Below are 27114 nucleotides of genomic sequence, written 5' to 3'. Positions count from 1 at the left end.
TCATTAAGTTTTTCTGGTGTCGTCTTAAGATTCAAAACTCCCACTACTCTTCCAGGCAACGGTTCCATAAACAAAATTTCTTCCAACCAAAGTTTCTGTCAATATATATTTTCCCCTTTTTCTGGAAATTATAAATTATGAACACAATCTCCCTAATCAATGGAACTTTGGAACTTAAAGTCAGAAGTTACTCTGGCATTTGACTGTAGCTTTTTCTAAACTAGCTGGCAACTAAATATCAATATATATGTTCAAGTATTTCTTCTAAGGCTCATCAATACAAATGTTAAAATTCAGCCAAAAGCATTCAAAGTTGGTAGTTCCTTTGTATATCTAAGGAGGTGCCTTAAACTTATTTACTACAATATCCATTATTTTCATGACTCAAAGGTAAGATTAGTAGTTTAAGTTATAATATCTGAAATTCTGTCACTTACAAAAAAATTTCATTCTCTCCCCAAAATAACCTAATATCTAAGTCATCATTTTCCTAAAATTTATCATGAAAACCAGCACCTTATAGCTATACCAATTTGCATTTTCATCAAGTCAACACAAGCCCATCCCATTTTAAAAAACAACGTGCCTCATGTACATTAATGTATGTGTCCAACCATACCGTGATTTTCTTATATCAAAATGCATTATTTTCTAGTGTTTCCTATACCATTACAAACACATCTTCTTTAAACTACATGAGATCACGGAACACTCAGCTATTCTATAAAGGTAGGTTATGAGTCTATTTCAACTTGTGAAATTTACCAGAGAACACTCCCTGCTGCTCAGACTGGAACTTTTTCTAATTCTTACTAAAGAGACATTTACAATTGTCTTTCTAAACATTTAAATGTATAACTTCATTGACTTATCTGAAAGCCTTAATAAATATTTTATTTAGTATATTAAATTCAACAAATTTCAGTTATCTTTTCAATCATTTCCTAGTTGTACAACTGGGCTTCAGAATTGACTCTGTAGTCAACTTCAGTTTCTCTTGTTTTATAATCATGTTAAAGGAAACAGTCCTCACATTTGGGTGCTGTGTTTATGTTTTGTATACATATTTCAGCAATGTCACCCAAACAGCTGTTTGAGAATTAGTGAGGAAATGCATTTATGAAGAACCAACTAGTGTCCCTGTGACAGACCAGAAGTACAGGAGAAAAGAAAACAGAGGCAAATAACCGTGGCTCCAATTTTTTTTTTTTTTTTAGATGGAGTCTCGCTCTGTCGTCAGGCTGGAGTGCAATGGCGCTATCTTGGCTCACTGCAACCTCCGACGCCCTGGTTCGAGGGATTCTCCTGCCTCACTCAGCTCCCGAGTAGCTGGGATTACAGGCACATGCCACCACACCCAGCTAATTTTTGTATTTTTGGTAGAGACGGGGTTTCACCATGTTGACCAGGATGGTCTCGATCTCCTGACTCGTGATCCGCCTGCCTCAGCCTCCCAAAGTGCTGGGATTACAGGCGTGAGCCACCATACCCAGCCAACTGTGGCTCCAATTTTAACACTGTTCCTTCTCTCATTTGTCACGTCAGACAAAGATTACCCCCTTCTCCTAAATCTGTCATGAGGATGCTGTGAGAAATCACTGGGGGAGACAGCACACTGCAAACATAGAAAGCCTAGAAGGTCTTGAACCATCCACTCTGAACACTGCTGAAGCACAGTGTACAGGAACATGCGGCAACTGTCTCTTCACAAGGTTTTGGCACAATGACTACAAACCAAATTTCCCCAAATCTTAAAGACAAATAAATGTTCCAATAAAAAATGATCAAGCCGGGTGTGGTGGCTCACGCCTGTAATCCCAGCCAGCACTTTGGGAGGCTGAGGCAGACGGATCACCTGAGGTCAGGAGTTTGAGACCAGCCTGGCCAACACGGCAAAACCCCGTCTACCAAAAAATACAAAAATTAGGCCCGGCGCGGTGGCTCACGCCTGTAATCCCAGCACTTTCAGAGGTTGAGGAGGGTGGATCACGAGGTCAGGAGATCGACACCATCCTGGCTAACATGGTGAAACCCCGTCTCCACTAAAAATACAAAAAATTAGCCGGGTGTGGTTAGAGGCACCTGTAGTTCCAGCTACCTGGGAGGCTGAGGCAGGAGAATGGTGTGAACCCGGGAGGCGGAGCTTGCAGTGAGCCGAGATCGTGCCACTGCACTCCAGCCTGGGCGACAGAGTGAGACTCCGTCTCAAAAAAAAAAAAAAAAAAAAAAAAATTAGCTGGGCATGGTGGTGCACACCTGTAATCCCAGCTACTCGGGAGGCTGAGGCAGAAGAGTAACTTGAACCTGGGAGGCGGAGGTTGCATTGTGCCATTGCACTCCAGCCTGGGCAACAGAGCGAGACTGTCTCAAAAAAATCAAATAAAATGTTAGTTTGCACCTGCTTGAGTGTGAAAAAGCAGACGTTCCAAATAATGAAATTAACATCCCAGAATACAGGCACATAAAAGGACTTGTGTTCCCACCACATACTTAACTATGACATGCCTGCACATTACTATTTTCTGTGTCTTGGCAGTGCCAGTATATAATCTGTATATATTGTATGTAGAAAGAGATATACATATGTATAATCTAAAATACCTAAGATATGTTAGAATTTTAGGTTCTGCTCATATTTAAAATATCCTTGACATTAAAAAAAGAATTCTAAAGTTGTTGTTTTGGCCAAAATATCTGCAAAACGAAAATAAGTTAAATGTATTCCTACTCAGCATTTGGCAACAATCATGACTGAGTTTCCTCAAAACAAAACTGACAAAAATAAATTAGTGTTTACAAACACACACACAAATACAATAGCAAAATTTCTGGCTACAATGAAAATGGTTTAAATATAAAATATCAATAGCACAGTATTTTAAAATCTTTTTACAAATATCCCAAAAAGACTTGTTAAATAAAACTTTAATAAAGTATCACACGTGGCCGGGCACGGTGCGTCACAACTGTAATCTCAGCACTTTGGGAGGCCAAGGCGGGTGGATCACGAGGTCAGGAGTTCGAGACCAGCCTGGCCAACATAGTGAAACCCTGTCTCTATTAAAAATACAAAAAAATTAGCCGGTTATGGTGGCACGCACCTGTAGTCCCAGCTACTTGGGAAGCTGAGGCAGGAGAATCACTTGAACCCAGGAAGCAGAGGTTGCAGTGAGCCCAGATCATGCCACTGCACTCCAGTCTGGGCTACAAAGCGAGACTCAAACAAAAAATAAAATTAAAAAAAAAAAAAAGCATCACATGCGAAGATCTATCTTTTGTCTACAAAAATCCTTTACATTGTCTATAAACCTGAGAAGAGCAAGCAAATATAAGAATTATGTGTCAATGATTATTTACCCATCATTTTAAAACATTAATTATAACAAGAACTGATTTAAAAAAATAAAGTTCCATCTTGGGAAGTCAAGGCAAATATATTAAATCAGGCTGTACAGAAAGACCTGATTTGAATCATCAAGAGACTTTCCTGAAGAGTGTTAGCTTTAACCGGGATCCTAGACAAAGAGATAGGGACCACAAGGCAAATCCTGTGGGCAGAAGCACATGACATACAGAGACAGCAAAGCAGCAAGATAGAGCTGTGTTAAGAAAAGCAAGGAGTGACAAATGCTAGCAGAAAAGACAATCAAAATTACAGAAGCACATTTCCTTGAGCCCGGCACTTTCTCTCTTAGATACCTGCACATGTATGTAAAAGACTACTCACTGCAGCACTGTTTAGAAAAGCAAAGACTAGAAACAGTCCATAAAGCCACCGGGAGGGGACTTGGACACAAATTGTGATACAACTATAAAATGGTCTGAGGAAGCTATTTGTATACTAATATGAATCATCTCAAAGTAGGGAAAAAAGATGATACATCACCAATTACGTTAAAAATGACATAAACACACACACACACACCCTTGTTTGTATATGTACACAGAATGTCTGAAAGGATACACAAAACTCTAGTAACTATGGTTGCTTCCAGAAAACAGAATGAATGGCTAGGGAATAGAATAAAACATTCACTGCATATTCTTTTGTTACCTTTTGAATTTTGAACCACATATGTTTTTGCCTATTTAAGAAAATAAACTTTAAAGTATTTTTATGAAAAGCAAAAGGATATAAAGAGCTGAACATACTAAGAAATCATAAGAAGTGTGGTAAGTACATATGTGTATGTTGGAAAAGGTCAAAACTTCAAGAAAATTTTCCCTGCTAGGTAACTGGCTTTTAGTTTCGGTGGGGAAAAAAAGAAAGAATAGGCTTAATGATTTCTCTATCCAAAGCTGCTGATTACATTGAGGGTGTGTGTGTTTTGGGGGTGTGTGTATGTATATATATATTTGTGTATTTAATAGATGAAATTTGTTTCTACTTCTACATGCATGTTTGTATTTCAGAGTCCTCATATTTCATCCCAAAGGATCAAGTTCTCTAGACACTGTCATGTGTTAATCAAGGAAAATGGGCTTTTTAAACCTAAAAAAAATTCCTTTGGGATTATAAATAAACATAAATCAAGATTCATGCACTTACACACAGGCATGTTATAAGAATCTTACCTGCATACCTCATAGGGTAAGAGCTGTAAAAAGCAAGCCCCACCTCCCTGCCTCACACCTGGGCACTGTGCAGTGACCCTGCACTAAAGCTTTATCCATGATATAATCTCAAGATCTAGATCTGACCAAGAGAAAAACTGTTCTTTGATTATATAAAAATGGGGAACAATCTCAATTATTGCAGAACTAAGAGCAAGCCCAGCTAAGAATACAAAAGCATCCTATTCTCATCAGCCATTCAAGAAATTTAAGAGTTTACGTATGATCTGAAATCTTCCCCAGAGACTCCACATGCTACCATTCCTCAGCCTGATTACCTTATTCCTTCATCAGTAGGAATATTCCGTGTGGAAGTTAAACAGCTAAAAACTAAATCATGCTCACAGTTGGGCTACAGAAACTAGAAAGGACAGAGATGTGGAAAGATTTACAGGAAAAGTAGATTTCTACTGTATAAAATATGATAATGTTTCTAAGCTTTCAAGAATGAGGGACCTTGGTCACCGTGGGGATCAAGGAAAATAGTATCAAATTAGTTAATGGGCCTTGTTCAAGGTATGTGGGCAAATCATTGTCAACACGTCTATTATTAGCCAACTCCACAAACACCTGGACTCTAATTTTGGTCATTACCCCTACTAGATGTATAAACTTAAACAAGTTGCTTCTCCTCTCTGTCTCAGTTTTGTTTCCTCTAAAATGGGGGCAATATTTCCTGCCTTGGCTGGAATTTTGTTCTTGCTTATTTTTTAATGAAGACCAGATAAAAAATACCCAGTGGGTGGCACACAGTAGGCATTCAATAAATGTAAACTGTTATTATATAATAATAAAACATGAAGACTAAATTTCTAGCAAGAGTCTACTAGGTGATTTATGTTAGAAATTTTTTTATTAGGTCCACACCTGGCCAGTGGTAACTGTCATTCCTGCCTTTCCTACTTAGAGTCAAGACATTCTCAAATTCTTATGTCTTTCCTGAGAGGAGAGTTAAATGGTATGATACATAAAAGGAGTTTCTTTCAAAACCAAGACTAGGGTTAACACTAGTTACTCATGTCAGATCCTCAAGAGTAGACTTTTTAGCAAGGCAACAATTTAAAGTCCTTTGAAGTTAATTACCTTTTAAATATTTATCTATATTAACAATACATCTTTTTAGGCAATAGGGCAAGATAGATCGCTAAGTTTACTACAGCATGATTTTTTTTTTAAAGAAAAGGAGAAGGGATGTACATTAGGTGCCAAAATCATAACTAGTAAGAACCATGACTTGCTTCAGAAGGGTAAAATCGGCAGAAGGTGGCCAAGGCTGCTGTCAAACACCTGCAGTGCCTCAAAGCTGCTATCACCTGAATCCCTACAGGGATGACAGACCTAGGAGAAGAGGCAGGACTCCTCTGACAGCTAGGTGTACAGCAGAGGTGTATTTTGCTCAAGCAAAGGCGAGACAGAAAGCATAGGCACCACAGCAGCTCTCTGGTCACACCGGGATGTGGCACAGCCGCCTTCTGGAGAGTGCATCCCAGTCCCTTGACAACAGCCTTCCCAGAGCTGCCGAACTCAGCTCCGAACAGTTCATATAATACCATGCACTTCTACTGATCTTATTAATTTTTTTAGCTGGAATAACAAGACAGTGTATGATGGTAATTATTCTACATTGTGAAAGAATTAAGGAAATTTTGTCCAGTATGTTTTCCTAGTGCGCGTAAGTTATTTATAAGGGCTTTATGTTTATAGCAACAAAATACCCCACCTCTTGTTAAAGACATTTCTATAGTCTATTATTTAAATAAACACATGTGTTTAGTCAGATGTATTCAATTTCTACTCTTCTTCTTAAAAAGATAAAACACCAAACCAGTCTTAAGTATTTAGAATATTTAGAATACAACCACTTCATTAGGAATTATTTCAGGAACAGTATAAACACTAATATTAATGTTTTAAAATATCTTTATATAATACTTACCTAAAGTTTGGCATAATCTTCCAAACAACATAAAATAAGGACTCTGGGCTAAATGCAGTCTGGCTGCCTTGCCATAAAGCACAGAGTGTCTTTCTAAACTCTTCTACCAAAGACCTGCAAAAGACAAAAGGACAGTGCCCTCAGATTAGTGAGAGGCTACAACTTCAACACAGCGTCCACTCATCTAAAATGCCTAATACATATGAAATGAACACTTAAAAAGGATTTGGTCTTTTCTGAAAGACCATAAGAGCATCTCAAAGATACATAAGATACATAAGAGCATCTCAAAAACCCATAAAAGTAGCAGTAATTCTGACAAAACTAATTTGTAACCATATGGTTAACTGTGAGTGTGCCTATGCACCGCCATATTTGTACACTCTTGAGTTAAAACACGCAAGCAAAGCATACAGCACTGGGTGAGTTATAGGCCAAATGACTTAAGAATGTACATTTTCAAAATGCAAAACAAGCATTCGGCTCTCTTTCTCCCCCTCCTGCCTTGTCCTTCTTGCCACTCACTAGCACCCCCAGACTCCAGCCTGTGTCACAAACCTTCACCACTCAGCTCTCCACCAGTGACTCTCAACTCCAAAAGTCAGATTCTCTCATGACTATTTTTATTTAAACTTCTCCAGTTTCCAGCAGGAATTTTCTGCTGGAGGTCCTCTTGTCACTTTCACCTCTATGTGCACTGACCTGCTCCAGCATCTACTGCTCTCTGTACACCTCTCCTATCACCCAATATCCACACTCTTCTCGCATATGAATAGAACACTCTTTTTTTTTCCTGGGCATATAAACTCTCACAATAAAAAACTGAGTGTGTCCAAATTCTGGGAAATGTCTTAAAAAGAAAGAGTAGTCCTATATTAATCCTTTCCTTCTTCCTGCTAGGAATGAGGACAGAGTTAGGGAGCCCCAGCACCATGGTAGACTATGTGGATGGATAGGGCTCTGGAGGTTGGTGGAACAGAAAGCCAGGAGGAGCCCGATGACTTTGTCAAACCACCCTAGACAGACAGCCTCTGACTTTTATGTGAGGAAACAAACCATGGATGTTTAAGTCACTTAATTTTGGTTTTCTACACCTGTGGCTAAACTGATCCAACTCAACTTCAACTTCCATAGCTGTCAATATAAGCACCATATTTTTGGATACTTGATTGATATCTCAGAGAATCTCAATACCTTCTTTCTCAACCCTCACGATCACGTAGGACCCTGGAATACAAATCATATTTTTGACTTCCTAGTACTTGAACCCTCTTCAGAGAATCCCTACTTTAAGAGTTTGCCTCCCACTTCCAAAGCTAAACAGCCAGACACTCGCCTTCTCAGGCTCCCTTGCAGTCAGAGCACAGGTACATAGCCTGGGCTCTGCCCATGCGAAGCAGGAGTTAGTGACACAAAGAAGAAGGGATGGCACCAAATCCTCTCTGGTAGCAGTGGGGGCAAAGAGCACCATCCGGAGTGCAGGGCAGCAGCATGGCCGTGTCCGCCAGCACCCATCTCCAGCAGTGCTGGCAACAGGAACTCTGCTGCTGCGCTGGGCACCAGAGGCAGTGGCGGCCTTACAGGACAGTTCTGTGGGGTGACTGTGACTGCGGTGCTGCTGCCTCGGACTCCAGACCTGATTTTTCACTCACCCAGTATGATTAGCTCACCAATAGCCCTGCAGTAAATTCCTTTTCTGCCTAAATCAGCCAAAGGCAATTTCTGCAGTCTGCAACTCAACCCTGCATGACACAAATGCATCAAGTACTACTAACTCTTCTTAACTCATACACATGTATTTTTTCTACTGTTTCACTGCTGTCCCCTCTGACCTGATTACTGAAGAGTGCAAAGCCTCCTTGAATGCAGGCACTTTCAAACTCATCCTAGATGCTGCTCAACTCATCCTCGATGCTACTGTGAGGGAAACTCCCTTCAAACACCACTTGTAGTGATGTCATTCCAGCCCTGCTCCACGCCTGGCTTTCCAGTTTCCCTGCACTGTGACTCTGGCCCTACTGCCCATTATTCTGACATGTTCAGTCCTACTCTCCCTCAGCCACCAAGGCAGGACAGTGTCAGATCACCCCTTCAGAATGAGTGAGAATGGGAGTGTGTGGAAGTGGAGGAGGCAGACAGAGAAAACATTAAATATATAAGGAGTATGAGTCACAGTGCTTCTGAAAAAGAGCTGTAAAGTTAAGATATGAAAAATGTGCCCACTACAATTGTCATAATGAAAGATCTTCTGAACCCCAAATAAGGGAGGTCTACACCAAATGAGGATACAGGATTGGTTCTTAATGAGCACCTGTCCGTTTTTTTCCCCTCTCCATATCAACCAAAAATTGACTTTATTCCCCCACAACTAATTTGTTGACTACAAATTAATTTCAGTATCCAAGACAGGTTTACCTAACACTGTCGGACAAATCAATTCACGTGGACTAATAAGATTCATAGTCGTCTACACCTAGAACTGCATTTCATATCTAGATGCTAATTTTAGAATGCCCAAATCTGCAGAGTCAATAAGTAGAATGCTAAATTTATCCCTCCTGTTATGGTAAATAAAGGAATCCCAACAATTTTTTTTTTTTGAGATGGAGTCTCGCCCTGTCACCCAGGCTGGAGTGCAGTGGCGTGATCTCGGCTCACTGCAACCTCCACCTCTTGGGTCCAAGCGATTCTCCTGCCTCAGCCTCCTGAGTAGTTGGGATTACAGGTACCCGCCACCATGCCCTGCTAATTTTTGTATATTTAGTAGAGATGGGGTCTCGCCATGTTGACCAGGCTGGTCTTGACTGACCTCAGGTGATCCACCCGCCTCAGCATCCCAAAGTGCTGGGATAACAGGCGTGAGCCACCACACCCGGCCGGAATTCCAACAATTATTAAGATTGCCAGCTAGATACTTCAACACAATTTTTAGAAGATTTTTTTTTTAAGGCATGTGCCTGTTAGCTCACATAGTACAATGGAAACCACCAGTGAAAGTAATTTGTTTCGTAACTCAAAGCCAGAAAGGACATACTCTTATAACTCACACATTGTTATCCCCTTGGCTCCTGGTGTGGTATGTCCGCCTTCCTGCTGTTTTCCCATTCCTTAACTCCACAGCGGGCAGTTCTTTGAAATAACAGCAAAACTGCTCAATGTTACTATTTTGAAAGGAAGGGAAAAATATTTTAAAAAGAAAAGAATAGGACTGTAAAGAAAGTTGATGAAGCCTACATATACATTTTGAAACTGCAATTTTTCAATTGTCTCATCTAAACTGTACTCAGTGCAATCTCTTGCATTCAGTTTCTTCATTATGATTTTTCCTTCTCTCTAAGAAAACAGTATAGACAGATGACTTTGTAAAAAAACAAAAACAAAAAACAAAGGGCTGAAAACAAAATCTCTTTTCAAAAAAAATCCCCAATTCTCCCTCCAGCTATAGGTAGTCATCATTTCTTTCTTTTCGGTTGCTTGTTTCCAGGTATTCAATAATTTCCTCAAATAAAAACAAACCATGAAACCGACCATATTATTTTGATACACTATACAGAATCCTAAGGAGAATTCAGTAGTAATTATAATTTCCTCTTTGAGCAAGAAGAGATAAGCTAAGAGGCAGTGCCTTCCAGGAGAGATCAAATATGCCTTCCGCTTCTTATCAGCAACGTAACCTTCGGAAGATCATTTATTCTGGCCTTTGATGTCTCATTAAAATCTAAAAGTATGCAACTTTCAAAATAATTTATTCTACAAAACTTAGGTCAGCCTTGTTGACTATTTTATTTTTACTACTTGTCTCATATTTTGAAGACATCTCATCTTATGACCTTGATTAACCCATTTATGCCTGATGTTCCATTATTGGAACGCTAAGCTTCTGGGAGTTATTTATATCTTACTGCTCAAGATCATCACCAAGGTCTGACTTTTCATACAAAAAAATTGCAACCTCTGACATAAATGGGCTAAGACTCAACTAATGACTGAAATAAGCTCTCTGAACAAGGTTCTCTGTAACCCAGGGGTCTGCAAACTGTAGCCCACAGGCCAAATCTAGCCCTCCACCAGGCAGCTCTTAAAGCAAGTTTTACATTTTTAAAGTGTTGTTTTATTTAATTAATTAATTTATTTATTTATTTTTGAGACAGGGTCTCGCTTTGTCACCCAGGCTGGAGTGTAGTGGCACCGTCTCGGCTCACTGCAACTTCTACCTCCTGGGTTCAAGCGATTCTCCTGCCTCAGCCTCCCAAGCCGCTGGGATTAGAGGCGCACGCCACCACGCCCAGCTAATTTTTGTATTTTTAGTAGAGACAGGGTTTCACTATGTTGGCCAGGCTGGTCTCGAACTCCTGACTTCAGGTGATCTGCCCGCCTCAGCCTTCCAAAGTGCTGGGATTAGGGGCCTGAGCCACTGCACCTGGCCCTAAAGTGTTGTTTTAATAAAGGGCGGGGGGTGGGGGATATCTGAGAGAGACTGTAGCCTGAAATACTAAAATGTTTACTATCAGGCCTTTCACAGAAAAAGTTTGCTGACCTCAGTTCTAGCCTATTCAAGAAGCAACTGGGAATAACCACAAACAACTATTCACTGCAGGACACTGCTATAAGTACTTTAGACAAGTAGGAACTACTGTCCCCAATTTTACTGATGAGGAAACAACAGCACAGGAAATTAAGGTATCTTGCCCCAAACCATATGACGAGAGTTAGTGGCAGACAAGATAGGGAGCCAGAGCCCGTGCTCTTAACCTTTAATGTCAGACGCTTAAGCTCTGACTGTAGCGTTACCTGAGTGACTGAAGGATGGCATTCATGAAACATGTGTTCCCCAAATTCCGAAGGCCTGTGGCACAAATAGCAGTGGTGCTTCCCTGTAAGTGGTGCAAGAAGAGGCCATCAGTAATGCCAAGGGAAGGCCAACTGTTTCAAACATCAAAGCTAAGGAAAGGCCTCTAAAACTCTAGCACCAAGCCAATTTGGAATTGGTCCTTTTCTGTCCAATGAATATTTCAAACAAACTCTCTAGTCTCTGTATAAATGTCTGGATATTTTTAGAAGGCTGTTTCTGATCCTGGGATTGTTCTAAATAGAAGTATCTTATTGAAAGCTTATGAGGAAATCACCATTAATGAGTACCATGGAGTACACAATGCAAAAAACAGGAAATCCTTAAAATAACATTTAAGACTTAATGCCTTTTTAAGATTCTATAAAAACTAAGAGAAATGGAAAAAATATAAATAAATACACGCCAAGAATTTTTGTCCCCAAACTTTTAACTCTAAGCCATACATAAATGACCAATACACGTTTTCCTAACAATGGGATATGAATCTTAAAAAGCTGCCTGAGGCCAGGCGCCTCACGCCTGTAATCCCATCACTTTGGGAGGCCGAGGTGGGCGGATCACCTGAGGTCAGGAGTTCAAGATGGGCCTGGCCAACATGGCGAAACTCCGTCTCTACTAAAAATACAAAAAGGCTGGGTGTGGTGGCTCATGCCTGTACTCCTAGCACTTTGGGAAGCTGAGGTGGGTGGATTGCCTGAGCTCAGGAGTTCGAGACCAGCCTGAGCAACACAGTGAAACTCCATCTCTACTAAAATAGAAAAAATTAGCCGGGCATGGTGGCGTGCGCCTGTAATCCCAGCTACTTGGGAGGTTGAGGCAGGAGAATTGCTTGAACCCAGGAGGCTGAGGTTGCAATGAGCCAAGATTGCGCCACTGCACTCCAGCCTGGGTGACAGAGTGAGACTCCGTCTCAAAAAAAAAAAAAAAACAACAAAATAAAAATACAAAAATTAGCCAGGCGTGGTGGTATGCACCTGTTGTCCCACCCCCTTGGGAGGCTGTGGCAGCAGAATCACTTCAACCTGGGAGGCAGAGGTTCCAGTGAGCCGAGATTGCGCCATTGTACTCCAGCCTGGGCTACAGAGTGGGACTCCGTCTCAAAAAAAGGAAAAGCTGCCTGAACTTAAAGACTTAGTCTTAAAAACAAAGGCTGGGTTTTCTGATGACTAAGGAGTGTGAGCAGGTATTAAGAGTGAACTGTTTTCTAGGGAAGAGGAGCACAGCAGTAATGCTGATGGGAAGAAGGTGCTGACAGATGGACTCACTGGGGTCACAGCAACAATCAACAGTACAAGTGGCAAACGTTGTGTAAAATACTCCAAATCTAAGACACATATTTATAAAAGTCTGTAACAGGTAACATTACATGTTAGAGTTGTAACAAAACAGTGATTAAATCTCAACTAACTCTTATATTTAAATAAATTTTAATTACTCACATTTACTTTTAATAACTTGCTGTTTAGTGTTGAGTTTTCCAAAAGTTTTCTTTTCCTATGCCTGTCAGCTGTGAAAGCTGAGCTATTAAAACACAAACAGATAGTGAAAAAGTTATTAATATATGCATGCTACACCAAAGGTCAAAGAATAAACTCCAGCTGCCCTCAACACCTAGGGCATGGAGACCTCCCTGACTGCTTCGTCAGGCCCACTGGGGCCCACACATATTTGAAGTTAACCGAGGAGCTCTACTTCCTTGGAAATCCCCATTGCTCCTCCAGCAGAGGTGGGCTGGACACTGCTCCTGGCAAAGCTGGCTGGGAAGATGCAGACCGTGGGACACTTCCCACCACCACTCTCACTGTCTGACTGACTGCGAAGCTTCACAGACCAGAAGGCTCATTCCTCACAACAAAAGGAAAACCCTGGTCTGACATGACTGTTCTGAAATTTAACAGTAAGTCTCCATATGCTATTTCTTTCTTAATTTCGATAAAGATGTCATGTTTTGCTCATTTGTCTTAACAGATGATGATATGATCTGAGTTTGAGGAATGATAAATAAGTTACAGGAATATAGGCATATGTACATTCATTAGATGCAGCGACGCTCCAAAGGACATTCTAAAACACACCCTTATTAGTGCAGAAATTCTGAATTAAAATCACTCAAAATTTTTCTTGATGTAAGAAATATTTTGCTTAAAATTTATCAGGAAGTTATTTCTATTTTCAAAAGGTCACTTTAAAATTTTATGTCTCAGGCAAAGTCATCTAAAGGAAGTAAAAATTATGGTTAAACAACACAGACTTTTAAGGCTGCCAATTCTTTCTCACCTTCTAAAAGTACCAAGTTCATCCAAAGTAACTACATAATTATTTTTTTCTTACAGAATTTCCACATGAATTATGTCTTTGAAACATCAGAACTAGTGACAGTTGCTTCAAACCTCAAAATGTTCTTCAGAACTGTGTGTCTCTCTCTTACAGTACTGGTAACTGCAAGATGAAGAGACCAATTCCATACACTATAGCGTTCAACTAATTCCTTCACAAATTCTGTGAAGTGGGGAAGGTAAACCACAAGCATAGTATATATGCTCTTTATGACAATGCCTAAGAGTTCATTTTCAGTTGTAACCTATATAAATAAGGCATTTCACCTTTTAAAAATGTAAGTTACTACATTGTATCCTCAGTGACTCTCAAAATGCAGAATCTTCTAGATCCATGCTATCTAATATAGTAGCCACTCACTCCATGTGGCTATTTAAATTAATTAAATTTGAAGTTTAAAATTCAGTGTCTCAGTTGCACTAGCCACTTTTCAAGTATGGCTAGTGTTACCATATTAGAGTGGATGGAGAACACTTCTGTCGCTGCAGAGAGTTCTGCTGGACAGTGCTGCTCCACGGGGCATGTGGAATAGTCGAAAGTTAAGTAAAACACAAATATGATCGTAGTTTCTAAATTCCACTACAGATTAAACCAATGTTTGCAAAACACAAAAATGAATCTAGGTAATGTTTTTCAATATAGGAAATGGGCTGTAAGGTAGACTTTTCATGGAGCCAAGCAGACGTGTAGACAGGTGGTCTGTGACACCTTTCATATGATGAAGTGGTCAATGGAAAGAAAAGATTTCTTAACTGTATAAATGCATGCAGGTTCTCAAATGCCCTCTTTTCCCTTTGACTTAGTTCTGATTAATTTATTTCAGACTGAGAGGGTAGTCTTTTCCTAGAGAAAACCATAAGTGGTAGAAAAAATATTCTGATAGCCACGCACTTCTATAACAAATAATCAAGTTACTAAGACCTTTACAATGACATCACCACACCAAGGAGTAATACTACATACATTCCTTCAGGAATCTCAGACTTCATGTTTATTGTGAACAATTTCAGAGAAAATTAAATATTTTGGATCTGTGTGTATCTGTCTCTAATCCTAGATAGGACTCATCAAATTAGAAGACAAGTACTCTGAAAAAGAGCCAAAAGATGACAAACCAGAAAGTACTTAAACCTGAAGTACTTTAATTGGTTTAGATTTAAAGAAATCATTACTCTTCCAGTATCGGCTTTATAATCTAGTTAGTCAATGAGACATACATAATGTCTGTGGTTTTAACAAACACTACACAGTATTGCCCTCAAAGAAGTTAGGTTATTTCTTGTCAGTATGCAATTTTCAAACATTCTATGGGCTTTACACTTAAGTTTGCTAAGGGACTCCTGCTTTGTGGATGTTTTCACAATACCTTCTACACATCAACTGCCAAAATAAATTAGATGGCACTTAATGATTTGGTGTGATGCACACAGATTTCACTTGAGTCAGCAGTCATTCCAGAGCCATGCTTCTATCCACTGTAGCTTCAAAGGCATGGCTAGCTGGGTTTCTGTTTATTGCTTCAATTTTGGGTCCAGTGAGTTTTATCTAACTATTTGACTATACCAATAAAAGTCTGTTCACATATAAATAGTTTCATTTCTTTATGATGACAAAGTATTCATAGCTCCTTGTAATGTCAACTGATATTTAACTGCCCCTTACAAGCAAGGAAAAGAAACTAGGATCCTGTCAGTGGACAGTATGTTCATTAAACCTAATTTCCCTTAAAAATGATGCATAAATCATAGTGCTTCCTAGTAGACCTCATAATACATTTGACAGGGGTTTTCTATTATCAAAAGTAACTCTATGATTATTTCACACCTTTTTCTGCCCTTTTCTTGTACCCTCAAAATAAATTGAGAAGCTTATAAATTGTTGGGTAATATTTTTAAAACAGGCTCTTGGGACCTTGGATATGGTTTATGACAAATATTAAATACAATAAATGCAGAGCTATGACCATTAACTATGGGCCCAGTTTTAGCTATCCAAAGCCAAGGTTTATTTTATTAATATTTCAATCATATTATAAACATGAAGTTATAAAACTCATCAACAAAAACCCCACTCAAAAATTCTAAAAGACCCCTCAAACCCATTCTTAGACCCTTCTTTTTCCAAAGGCCTATTACTTACTTTTCCAAGTTCTGTAAGTGTTCTCTGACTTTCTGTACCAGTCCCAGCTTGGTGTCATTAACCACAAAATCATCACAGCGATAACTGCAAGGAAAATATTAATCAATGTGTGTAAAGAGCTTGAGGAAACCACAGTAATGAAATCACTAAAAGGCCTGGCTGCTGCCAAGATGGTCACATGGCTCTGCAGGCAGTTACTGCTGGTGGTAAGTTTAAAGAGGACCTGGAATTCACAAGGGAATGTTTTTCAAGAGTCTTTTTTAAAAGCCACGTAGGCAATGAACATGAGCTTCTTTTCACGTTTTTTACTCAAAAGCTCTTCAATTCCTCCTTTGAAAATGAAATAAGCTGCTACATGTGTTACATTCTTTTTAGTGGTGCCTAATACATGGAAAATGAAATAAAAAGCACCGAGTCTTTTCATGTAGCATTAAGCCTAAAGCTTTAAGGTGACACTTCCCAACCCAAATTAATGGGGAACTGGGGGGAGGAGAGATTTAAGTGAAAAGCAGGGAAAAGGTAATTAACCTGTAGGGATATCTGAATAGAAAAACTAAAGTTAAAGCTGCACATTTTAAACATAATTTAATTAAAATAGATTGAATTCAGATGAGCTGAGAAGAATGATCTTTCACTCTGAGGCACTACAAAACAAAAGTATGAAATAGTGGCTATATCATTCAGGCAACTGATAAGTGCTTTGAAGAAAAATATTTAAGCTATTTTTAAAAACCGATACTCTGTGTGTTTTACAAGTCAAAAAGCAAATGTAAGAAATCACACATAATATAAACTTTAACTTGTACACATTAGCATTTAATTTTTTCCTGGGATAAGGCCAGTTTTAACAAAAACAATTTACAAGCTGGCACTAAGATATTATTTTGAATATGCTTTGCATGAAACCATTTGTTATTACCATCAAAGAATAATAAAAATGACACTGCCATTCTGAGCAAACAAAACTTTGAAAGCATAGCAATTAGTAAAAATTAGGTCATCTCTAGCAGAATCCCAAAAACATACCTGAAAACGATTTTATTAAAAAGAGGGAGAAAGAAAGAGAGAGAAAGGGGTGGGGAAAAGTAATTTTAAAAGATTACACAAAAAAGCATGCTTGTGTCTTTTATTCAGAGAAATGAAAATTTTAAGTGAATGCTTCTGAAAACTGTCACTACAACGTTATATATGTAATTATTTAACACACACTCTCATTAACTGATCACCCAGGCAGTCAATCAAGATTTCTCTAACATATTCTCCGAGCGTCTAAAGTCAATTCCCAACATTTCCACAAATAGCAAAAGCAGTCTTTTATATCCTGGACCATTTTCTATTATCAAAGTACTACCAGCAGGAGAAAAAATTCTTCATTTGTCCTATAACAACTACATAAAGAAATTAAATTAGTGAAAAGTTTTAATTTTTTGCTCCCTCTCGGCGTAAATATTAAGAGGATAAGATCTACTTTGTAAATTTGGGCTTAGGGCATTTGGTACCTCTATAAACCTTAAGCATTCACTGAAGAATGAAATTGTATTGCTATTCTACTCGAATTTCTGCTTACATTTTCATTTTATGTTTTTATAAATTTATGCATGTAGTTTGAATAAAACAATACTCAGTGTCCAAAACTCGAAATGCTAGCATTTATCTGGAAAGTGAAGTCTTAAGAGCAAACTCAGATCACTTTTTCTGTATTTACACGATGCCATTAATATCTAATTGAAAACTGAACCTCTAACTGCCACAAGTAAGTGGTTGTTTAAACAAATAAAATATTTCAAAGTAAATTAAATAACTGATGTATTTCTTTTTAAGGTAATCCTTTCTGGTATAACATGAAGTCAGCCTCGGACATAAATTACATTTGTTAAAGTACAGACTCATTTACGGACTTGCTCTGTTCTTCCAGGCCAGTTGGGTCCAGCAGCTTTGCCTCTCTACCCTTTCATCACCAAAGTAAGTTGATCTAGACTCCAGAGCTGTGCAAATGTGGCTACTGCAACTGAGGAATACAATTTTTATTTTTAAAACTTTTAATTAATATAAATTTTTAATAACTGAAGCAGTGTAAAATCTTTTACCATTAAGCACAATGTTATAGTTTGGTAGAACTGTCTTTTGCTTTTATTATTAAATTGTGCAAGATATATGGGAGTGCACAGCTGGGTAAACATGTCATTTCTAGCATTACACAAAAGCATATCACCAATCTAGTGTGTATCAACAGAATGAGTCAGTTCAAATGATTTTTCTATGATTTTTCTATGCAACAATGTAGCATTGTAATTGTTTATTTGAACATTTTATGCAGATACCATGAGTTACGGTGACCTATGTAAATCATAATTGGCAATTAAATTAAAATACTTATTTTAATTTATTTTATAATTAAATTTTTTTAACTTAAAAATTAAAAATAGAAAAATTTTTACTTTCAAATGCAGGTATACTACTGAGAAAGAATCAAATGAAAAGAAAAAAGACTCAACAAGGTATGTCACAAATTTCACAAAGAATGGCAATTGCGATTTGCTGCAGCAGAGCAAAGTTAAAAAGCTGCTGGGTAAAAAAAGAATTTTAAGATAATAAACAACAGTTAAGAGACATTTTCAGCAAATGCATTTCAATTTAACACGAAGTGGCTTCAGTCAAAAAATAATTGATAAAATTAGTCACAATCAGTGAAATCAGAATTAAATGTAAAACAAAAACATTCCTGAAGATTTTACAGAACTTGAGCTTGTAAGTGGCCAGCTATAAAACAGCTTGGATTCTTTTTTTCTTTATTTTTTAAAAATACAGCCAGGGTATTCTGTTTCCCAGGCTGGTCTCAAACTCCTGGCCTCAAGCGATCCTCCCACCTCAGCCTCCCAAAGTGCTGAGATTACAGGTGTGAGCCACTGTGCCTGACTAGTTCAGATTCTTGTTCAATGTAGAAAACAATTTTAAGATGGTGAGATGAAAAATTAAATTATTTCAGTTAAGGAAATTATATTTTTAAATTATGAGGAAAAAACTTAAAAAGATATTTTACGGAAAGTGAAAAATCTTTGAGACACCAAGCAACTGTCAGTGAATAAAAGGCCCTTCTAACAATATTAAAGATCAATTAAGTCAGCATTTGAAAAGTTACAAGTCTTTTTAGCTTTAGATGAATTTTAGAAGAGATAATGCCCACTTAATACTATGGGTATATCTGTCTCAAATGACCTTCAAATTTACAGAGAAATGTCTTCATCTATTTGCAGCCTTAAATTTAAAAACTGATCTTATGTTGTAGATATTTTTGAATTCTCTACATCTGTAACTGTCAGCTAGATATAAAAAAGTCAGTTTCCAGCAAGACAGTGTTCAAACATCTGTGTTTGTCGGATTTATTTCTCTTATTACTTTGTTCTGCTGTGTGAAACACAATGCAAATATTTGTGCCCTAAGGCAGACTGTATCATGGAAGCAGCTATTAAAATTGTTCAGGCCGGGCATGGTGGCTTATCCCTGTAATCCCAGCACTTTGGGAGGCCGAGCAGGGTGGATCACAAGGTAAAGAGATCAAGACCATTCTGGCCAACATGGTGAAACCCTATCTCTTCTAAAAATACAAAAATTAGCTTGGCGTGGTGGCACACGCCTGTAGTTCCAGCTACTCAGGAGGCTGAGGCAGGAGAATTGCTTGAACCCAGGAGGCGGAAGTTGCAGTAAGCTGAGATCGCGCCACTGCACTCCAGTGCACTCCAGCCTGGCAAAAGAGCTAGACTCCGTCTCAAAAAGACCCAAAAATTGTTCAGTACATATGCACAAATGCTCTAAATCATCACCAGTTTATGGAACTGTTAAAAGAAATAGAAGACAATGAATTTAATGACCACATTATTAGCTAATGTTGGTTGCTTGAGTCAAGGAAGAGTTTTGCAAAGATTTACAATTCTGTTAACTCTAATTCAGATTTTCTTGAAACAAAAGAAATGCTTGCCAATATTTGACAATCAAAAAGTAAACCAGGAACAGATTTTTAGAAATCTCAGTGTGATTTACATTGTTACCCCTATATCACAATGCGTATCAATTAGCTAGATTTGAAGATCCAAGGAGAGAAAAAGCTTATTCATGACCTAGCTAGACAGGTACAAGAATTTACGTGAAAATTGAAGCTTTTTATAATACAAATCAATGATCATACACATTTTTCAACATGAATTGACATGCAGCAGCACAGCACTGTGTAAAGTGGCTGCAAAACCTATGAAAAAAATACAACAAACGCTTTGTTGATTTGGATAAACTTAGAGTTGATTTTCAATTTATATGATGTCCCTTTGAATTTGACATTGATAATAAGAAGTTTTCACAAGTGTTAGTGGACTTATTAACCTGCATGGATATTTTGACAGTGCTGCACTTCTTCTGAGTCAAATCAATTATTCTTAAAAGAGTAATTTTTGTCAATACAGATACAAATATTGGAGAAAAATTATTTGTTTGGTACTCCATTTATTGGAAAACAATGTTTAAAACAGTGTGAATCTACTTTTTTAACTGCAATTTTTATGAATCTAAATACAGATCAAATATTTTTTACGAAAATTTCACGAGTTGAAATGTACTTAAAGTTGTAAAATACACAATGGATTTCAAGGATTTCATATTAAAAAGTGCAAACTATCTCTAATAGTTTTACATTGATTACATGTTGACACAGTATTTCTGATATACTGGGTTAAAAAATATACAATCAAAAGTAATTTCACCTGTTTCTTTTTGCTTTTTTAATATGGCTACTAAAATATTTTAAATTACATATGTGACTTGCATTATTTCTCTTTTATATAGCACTGCTAATGTAGGGAATCTAAGATACTACCTGCTCCAAAATTCTATAATACTAGCATAAAGAGATAAGAAATTAACTTTATTGAACTATAAGAACTCAATTTTATAGTCGGGCGTGGTGGCATGTGTCTGTAATCCCAGCTACTCAGGAAGCTGAGGCACGATAATTGCCTGAACCCGGGACACAGAGGTTGCAGTAAGCAGAGATCATGCCACTCCACTGGGCAATAAAGTCAGACTCTTGTCTCAAAAAAAGAAAGAAAGAAAAAAGAACTCAATTTTAGGCCAGCCTGGGCAACATAGCAAGACTCCATCTCTATGAAAATTAAAAAATAAAAAATTCCCTGGGCAAGGTGGCTCACGCCTATAATCCCAGCACTTTGGGAGGCCAAGGTGGGTGGATCACCTGAGGTCAGGAGTTCGACATCAGCCTGACCAACATGGTGAAACCCTGTCTCTACTAAAAAAATACAAAAATTAGCCAGGAGTTGTAGCGTGTGCCTGTAATCCCAGCTACTGGGGAAGCTGAGGCAGGAGAATCGCTTGAACCTAGGAGGCTGCAGTGAGCTGAGATCGTGCTACTGCACTCCAGCCTGGGCAACAGAGTGAGACTCTGTCCCAAAAAAAACAAAACAAAGCAAAAATAAAATAATAAATAAATAAATAGCCAAGCATGATGGTGTGCACCTGTAGTCCCTCCCAGCTACTTAGGAGGCTGAGGTGGGAAGATCACTTGAACTCAGGAGTTGGAGGCTGCAGTGAGCTGTGATCACGTCACTATACTCCAGCTGGGTGACAGAGACCCTGTCTCTAAAATTTTTTTTTAGTTTTTTTGTAACTCTATTTTTTTGAGACAGGGTCTCATTCTGTCACCCAGGCTGGATTGCAGTGACCCCATCTCAGCTCACTGCAACCTCCGTCTCCCTGGCTCAAGTGATCCTCCCACCTCAGCCTCCCAAGTAGTTGGGACTGCAGGCACGCTACCATGCCTGGCTAATTGTTTAACTCTGCTTCCCAAAGTGCTGGGCCTACATGCCTCTCTCTTTCTCTCTCTCTATTGGGACAGGGTCTTGCTCTGCAGCGATGCTATCACAGCTCACTGCAGCCTTGACCTCCTGGACTCAAGCGATCCTCCTGCCTCAGCCTACCGAGTAGCTGCGACTACAGGCATGAGCAACCATGCCTGGCTAATTTTTTTTACTTTTGTAGTGGCAGGGTCTCACTATGTTGCCCTGGCTGGTCTCAAATTCCTAAGCTCAAGCAATCCTCCCACCTCAGCCTTCCAAAATGCTGGGATTACAAGACTGAGCCACTATGCCCGGCCATAACTCAATTTTATTTTGGCTGGATTTGTTTTTCACTGGTTTAAAAAATTCTTTTTAGGTTTTTACAACTATCTCTATTTCTCAAGAGCCAATTCTAGGTGTTCCTATAGTCAGTCACTAAGAGGGACATTTATTTTAAGAATATAACTTTTCTTTGTTTTTCTACTGTTTGAATTTCATATTATACAAGTTGTATATATTACTATGATTGTTGTTACCACTATTCTTTAAGGAAAACAGCTGCTTCCACGGCTGTTTCCACAAAACTTCTTTATTATTATTATACTTTAAGTTTTAGGGTACATGTGCACAATGTGCAGGTTAGTTACGTATGTATACATGTGCCATGCTGGTGTGCTGCACCCATTAACTCGTCATTTAGCATTAGGTATATCTCCTAATGCTATCCCTCCCCCCTCCCCACACCCCACAACAGTCCCCAAAGTGTGATGTTCCCCTTCCTGTGTCCATGTGTTCTCATTGTTCAATTCCCATCTATGACTGAGAACATGCGGTGTTTGGTTTTTTGTCCTTGTGATAGTTTACTGAGAATGATGATTTCCAATTTCATCCATGTCCCTACAAAGGACATGAACTCATCATTTTTTATGGCTGCATAGTATTCCATGGTGTATATGTGCCACATTTTCTTAATCCAGTCTATCATTGTTGGACATTTGGGTTGGTTCCAAGTCTTTGCTATTGTGAATAGTGCCGCAATAAAAATACATGTGCATGTGTCTTTATAGCAGCATGATTTATAGTCCTTTGGGTATATACCCAGTAATGAATGGGATGGCTGGGTCAAATGGTATTTCTAGTTCTAGATCCCTGAGGAATCGCCACACTGACTTCCACAATGGTTGAACTAGTTTACAGTCCCACCAACAGTGTAAAAGTGTTCCTATTTCTCCACATCCTCTCCAGCACTACAGGTCAAAACTTCTAAGGCAAGAGTGCCTGTCACGTGGTAGAGGATTAGTAAATGTTAGTTTCCTTCCTCTGTGTAACTAGCCTCACAGCACATTCGTCTCTAGCTGCCTACATTCCCCTGGTTTGATTTCTTTTGTCAAAAGAAAATAAGTAGCAAAGGTGGGAAATAAATGAAAATGTAAATGTTACCAAGTTGTTTTAGTCTTCAGATGAGACACAGCTTCCAAACTTGAAATTGTCCCACTAATATTGGTGTTTAAAAAGGCAAACAGATTGGCCGGACGTGGTGGCTCACGCCTGTAATCCCATCACTTTGGGAGTCTGAGGCGGGCAGATCATGAGGTCAGGAGATCGAGACCATCCTGGCTAACACGGTGAAACCCCGTCTCCACTAAAAATACCCCCCCAAAAAAAATTAGCCGGGCGTGGTGGCGGGCACCTGTAGTCCCAGCTACTCAGGAGGCTGAGGAAGGAGAATGGTGTGAACCCAGAAGGCGGAGCTTGCAGTGAGCTGAGATCAGGCCACTGCATTCCAGCCTGAGTGACAGAGCAAGACCCCATCTCACAAAAAATAAAATAAAATAAAATAAAGGCAAACAGATGGATTTAAAAGTTCTAAAAATCTTTTCCTGATTCACTACAATTGTACTGAAGCTTTTTGGTCAGAATTATGCATACCTCGGACACCGGGAAAAAAATTTAGCCACTCTTCTTAATTTTCCCTTCAAGAAGATTATGCCAGAATAAGTGGTACAAAAAAGTACATAACTCATACGTTGTGTTTCAAAAACGTGTAGATTGGTCCTCTGAAGCCTGGAATGCATATATCCTACTTTGAAATAAATGTTACAAAACACGGTTAAACGTTTTAGGTGGAAATACATGTTTCCCAAAATGTAGCTGAAATCCACAGTATTTGAAAAAGCTCGATTTCTCCTTTGGTCTGTATATACTACTGGCACTGAGAAACTGACAGGAGAGGCCTAGGCAGGATTCAGATAACCTGACTGGCCTCTAGGAGAGGAGGTCCAGGCTCAGCATCTTCATATACATAGGACTTCATATGATAAACAGAAGTCAGGAACTACCTACATTATATGACCAACTTTTAGGCTATAAAATTTATACCTAAGCAAGTTTTTACTTACTGACTTTAAATGACTCTTCAAGAAAAGATGAGCTCTACTGTTTTTTTTTTTGTTGTTGTTGTTGTTGTTGTTTTTGAGACAAGGTCTGGCTCTGTCACCCAGGCTGGAGTGCAATGGCGTGATCTCAGCTCACTGCAACCTCCGTCTCCTGGGCTCAAGCCATCCTCCTACCTCAGCCTCCCGAGTAGCTGAGACTACAGACACGTGCCACCATGCCCAGCTAGTTTTTGTATTTTTAGTAGAGATGGGTTTTCGCCATGTTGCTCAGGCTAGTCTCGAACTCTTGGGCTCAAAGCCATCTGCCCACCTTAGCCTCCCAATGTGCTGGGATTACAGTTGTAGGCTACTGTGCCTGGCCTAAAATAAGCTCTACTTCTGACGGACTTTTTGTCAGATAAGGACTGTATTTAATAGAAAGAAAGAAGTATTTAAGAAAAAGTAAGTACACTGAACATTAAAAAAAAATACTTGAAAATTGTATTAGGGTACATATTAGAGATGTTAGATAAGGAAATAGGATATAAAAAAGGAAGGTAAGAAGAATATTGGTGTCTTTCTTTACTTCTAAGACAGACAAGTAACATTATCATCTTGGCTATGTAAAGATTAATCTCAAATCCAAATTCATTGAGCCAAATGTGATCATAAAGTAGTTTTAAACTTATTTAAGCCAACAGCTAATAAACTCCTAATTAAATGTACAGTATAGTATAATATGCATACTGCTGTTAGGATATATAGAACTGATTTCACTACTGTGCACTGAAAAAAGATACATCAAGTAGCAGGTAAATTTTCATAAGAAACACAAGCTACTTATTCTATTATATAATTAAGGAGGTAAACAATGAATAAAATCGGAGCTTGAAAATTATTTCAAATTCTGTTGACACTAATAAACAACAAAAATGAAATTGCTCAATTTTCTCATTACACTTATACTTTATATGTGCCTTTTTAGATTTTGATTTATTTCTAATTTCTAGTATTTAAACTTGTCTAAACCTTGCTACTTTTCTTTCTATAAACTCTCAAAAACTCATCTTTCTTCTCTTCATTTCAAACAACATTCTTTTCTATACTTTGGTTATTTCCTTTGGTACATCTTTTTCCCTTTTCCCTGAGAAACTTTCAATTCCATAGCTATCTGTAACTGAACTCAGTATAGTATTTGATGGTCCCCACAATGTCAGCCTTGCTTAGATATTCTTATCTCCTACCCCTTCCCTCCCAATCTTCCCTTTCACTTCAGTGTTACCTGCTCTAGTTTTAGAGTTAAGCTTTCATCCCATATACCACGAACTCTCTTACCCCTCGGTATTTTCCATTTTGCACCATTCACTTATTTAATGGCAAAACAATATTCCTCATTCGGTCATCTCCATCTTTACATTCTTCCCCCATTCTCCAAAAATGAAAACACACAGCATGGCTCAATCGTTTTCTTGTCCTAAAATTTAATGTAGGTTTACTTCCTTTAAAAAATTCTCTTTAGAAACACTCGTTTCCTTCCTGTTTTTGCCCTGCACTACTTGCCCCCTCTCTAAAAGACAAAACACTAGTCTACTAAAGTCAAAACAATAACTTTGGATTGAAATCCAGCTACTTCCCCTTTCACTAGTTTTGATTAATGAAGTTACTTTCTTTCTACCAGACCTCACTCGTATTAACTGGACTCTACAAGCAGTGAGCATCCAGACCTGCATTCGGTTACAAAAGAAGCCTTCAAGCTATTTTCATCAGCTTCCTAATCAAGTTAAAGAATAAACCACAAAACTGAGTGTCCACTACCCTCTCTCTATATATTCTATATATATATGTATATATTTGTATTAATAAAATATATATACAAGTAAATTTAAATTATATATTACAAAAAAGAATAATTTTTAAAGAATGAGCTAGAGATGAAATAAACTATATTAAATGTCTTGCTATTCACAATATCTTCATACTATTATTAAACTAATTTCCTTTTTTTTTTTTTTTTTTTTTTTCTTAAAGACAGTGTCTCCCTGTGTTGCCCAGGCTGCTTGCGAACTCCTGGGCTCAAGGGATCCTCCTGTCTCAGCCTCCCAAAGTGCTAGGATTATAGGTGTGAGCCACCATGCCTGGCCATAATTTCTCAAAGTACAATATATCATAAGGTAAAGGTTTGACATTAATGACAGTGAATATAGATTCATACTTCCTATCATCTTCATGTTAATTTTTAAACATTTTGTCCAACTTATCAGGTCTTATTAGTCTGTGTTTTTATTAGATAGCCAACAATTTTATCCTGTAATGTGATTGATGGGCACAAAGTAGGAAAATGTGTGCATCTGCCCCTTTCTTGTGTTTACATCATCGTCACTATCTTGCAGAATTTAAAACCTTTTAAAACATGTGTCCATTTGGCTAAACATGTTATATGGAAGGAATAAATCCATTTAACTAAGCAGATATAGAATGCAAAATGCTCAAAGTAAACAGTGAGGACACCACAGGTGAAACTGATTTAGGAGACTGTGTGTAACTCATGGCACACAATCATCAAATCTACAGACCTCTGGCAGCAGGTGTTAAATATTTGACAAAGGTTTTTTTTCTCCTCCCAAATAAAAAGGTATAGTGTTCTAAACTCTCTTCCCATACTGCCAGTACATTATTTTGGAGACCACTGCACTAAAAACTAGGTCCCTAGCACATAGCTTCTCAAAAAATGTTATTTATTGAGTAAAAGGTGTTTTTTTTTTTAATGTTGTTCACAATATGTTTGAGGACCTTCATGTAAACCACGATCTGTCCCAAGTAAACATTTTGAAGACAAAAACTGAGGGAGAAAAGGATTACTTATTATAATATCAAGTTTTCTTCATAAGGGTCATTACCTTCACTTTGTACCTTTCTTTAACACATTTATTCCTAGGTGTAACCAATAGTTTTGTCATTCTGTTGAATATTTTTGCTTGGTCATTTCCACTTTCAACTGATGACTACTAATAAAGAGAAAGC

General features: G+C 38.2%; 1 protein-coding gene and 1 long non-coding RNA gene across 12 annotated transcripts in view; one reads left to right on the top strand and one right to left on the bottom strand.

The window, feature by feature from the left end:
• Window positions 1-27114, bottom strand: part of USP3 (ubiquitin specific peptidase 3) — an 89990-nt gene that overhangs the window by 22303 nt on the left and 40573 nt on the right. For all 9 annotated transcript variants that reach the window (XM_002825532.6, XM_024232968.3, XM_024232967.3 and 6 more), the window contains 5 exons: window positions 15879-15962; window positions 12842-12923; window positions 11342-11424; window positions 9598-9711; window positions 6551-6664 (listed from right to left, as the gene is read on the bottom strand). In XM_002825532.6, coding sequence (XP_002825578.1) covers window positions 6551-6664; window positions 9598-9711; window positions 11342-11424; window positions 12842-12923; window positions 15879-15962 — 477 coding nt within the window. The remainder of the gene's footprint in view (window positions 1-6550; window positions 6665-9597; window positions 9712-11341; window positions 11425-12841; window positions 12924-15878; window positions 15963-27114) is intronic.
• On the top strand, window positions 12213-25977 carry LOC129050483 (uncharacterized). 3 transcript variants are annotated; one of them, XR_010137479.1, is made up of 5 exons: window positions 12213-12758; window positions 13018-13917; window positions 17700-17840; window positions 18329-18376; window positions 25772-25977. It is a non-coding gene; the product is annotated as an uncharacterized LOC129050483 (long non-coding RNA). The 3 variants fall into 3 exon arrangements; XR_008514123.2 differs by having other exon boundaries at window positions 13018-16084; window positions 25772-25943; XR_010137478.1 differs by having other exon boundaries at window positions 13018-17840; window positions 25772-25943.

Source organism: Pongo abelii, chromosome 16 (genome assembly GCF_028885655.2).
Source record: "Pongo abelii isolate AG06213 chromosome 16, NHGRI_mPonAbe1-v2.0_pri, whole genome shotgun sequence".
NCBI lineage: Eukaryota > Metazoa > Chordata > Mammalia > Primates > Hominidae > Pongo > Pongo abelii.
Note: the sequence above shows the minus strand (reverse complement) of the source record. Positions and strands in the feature narration are given on the sequence as shown.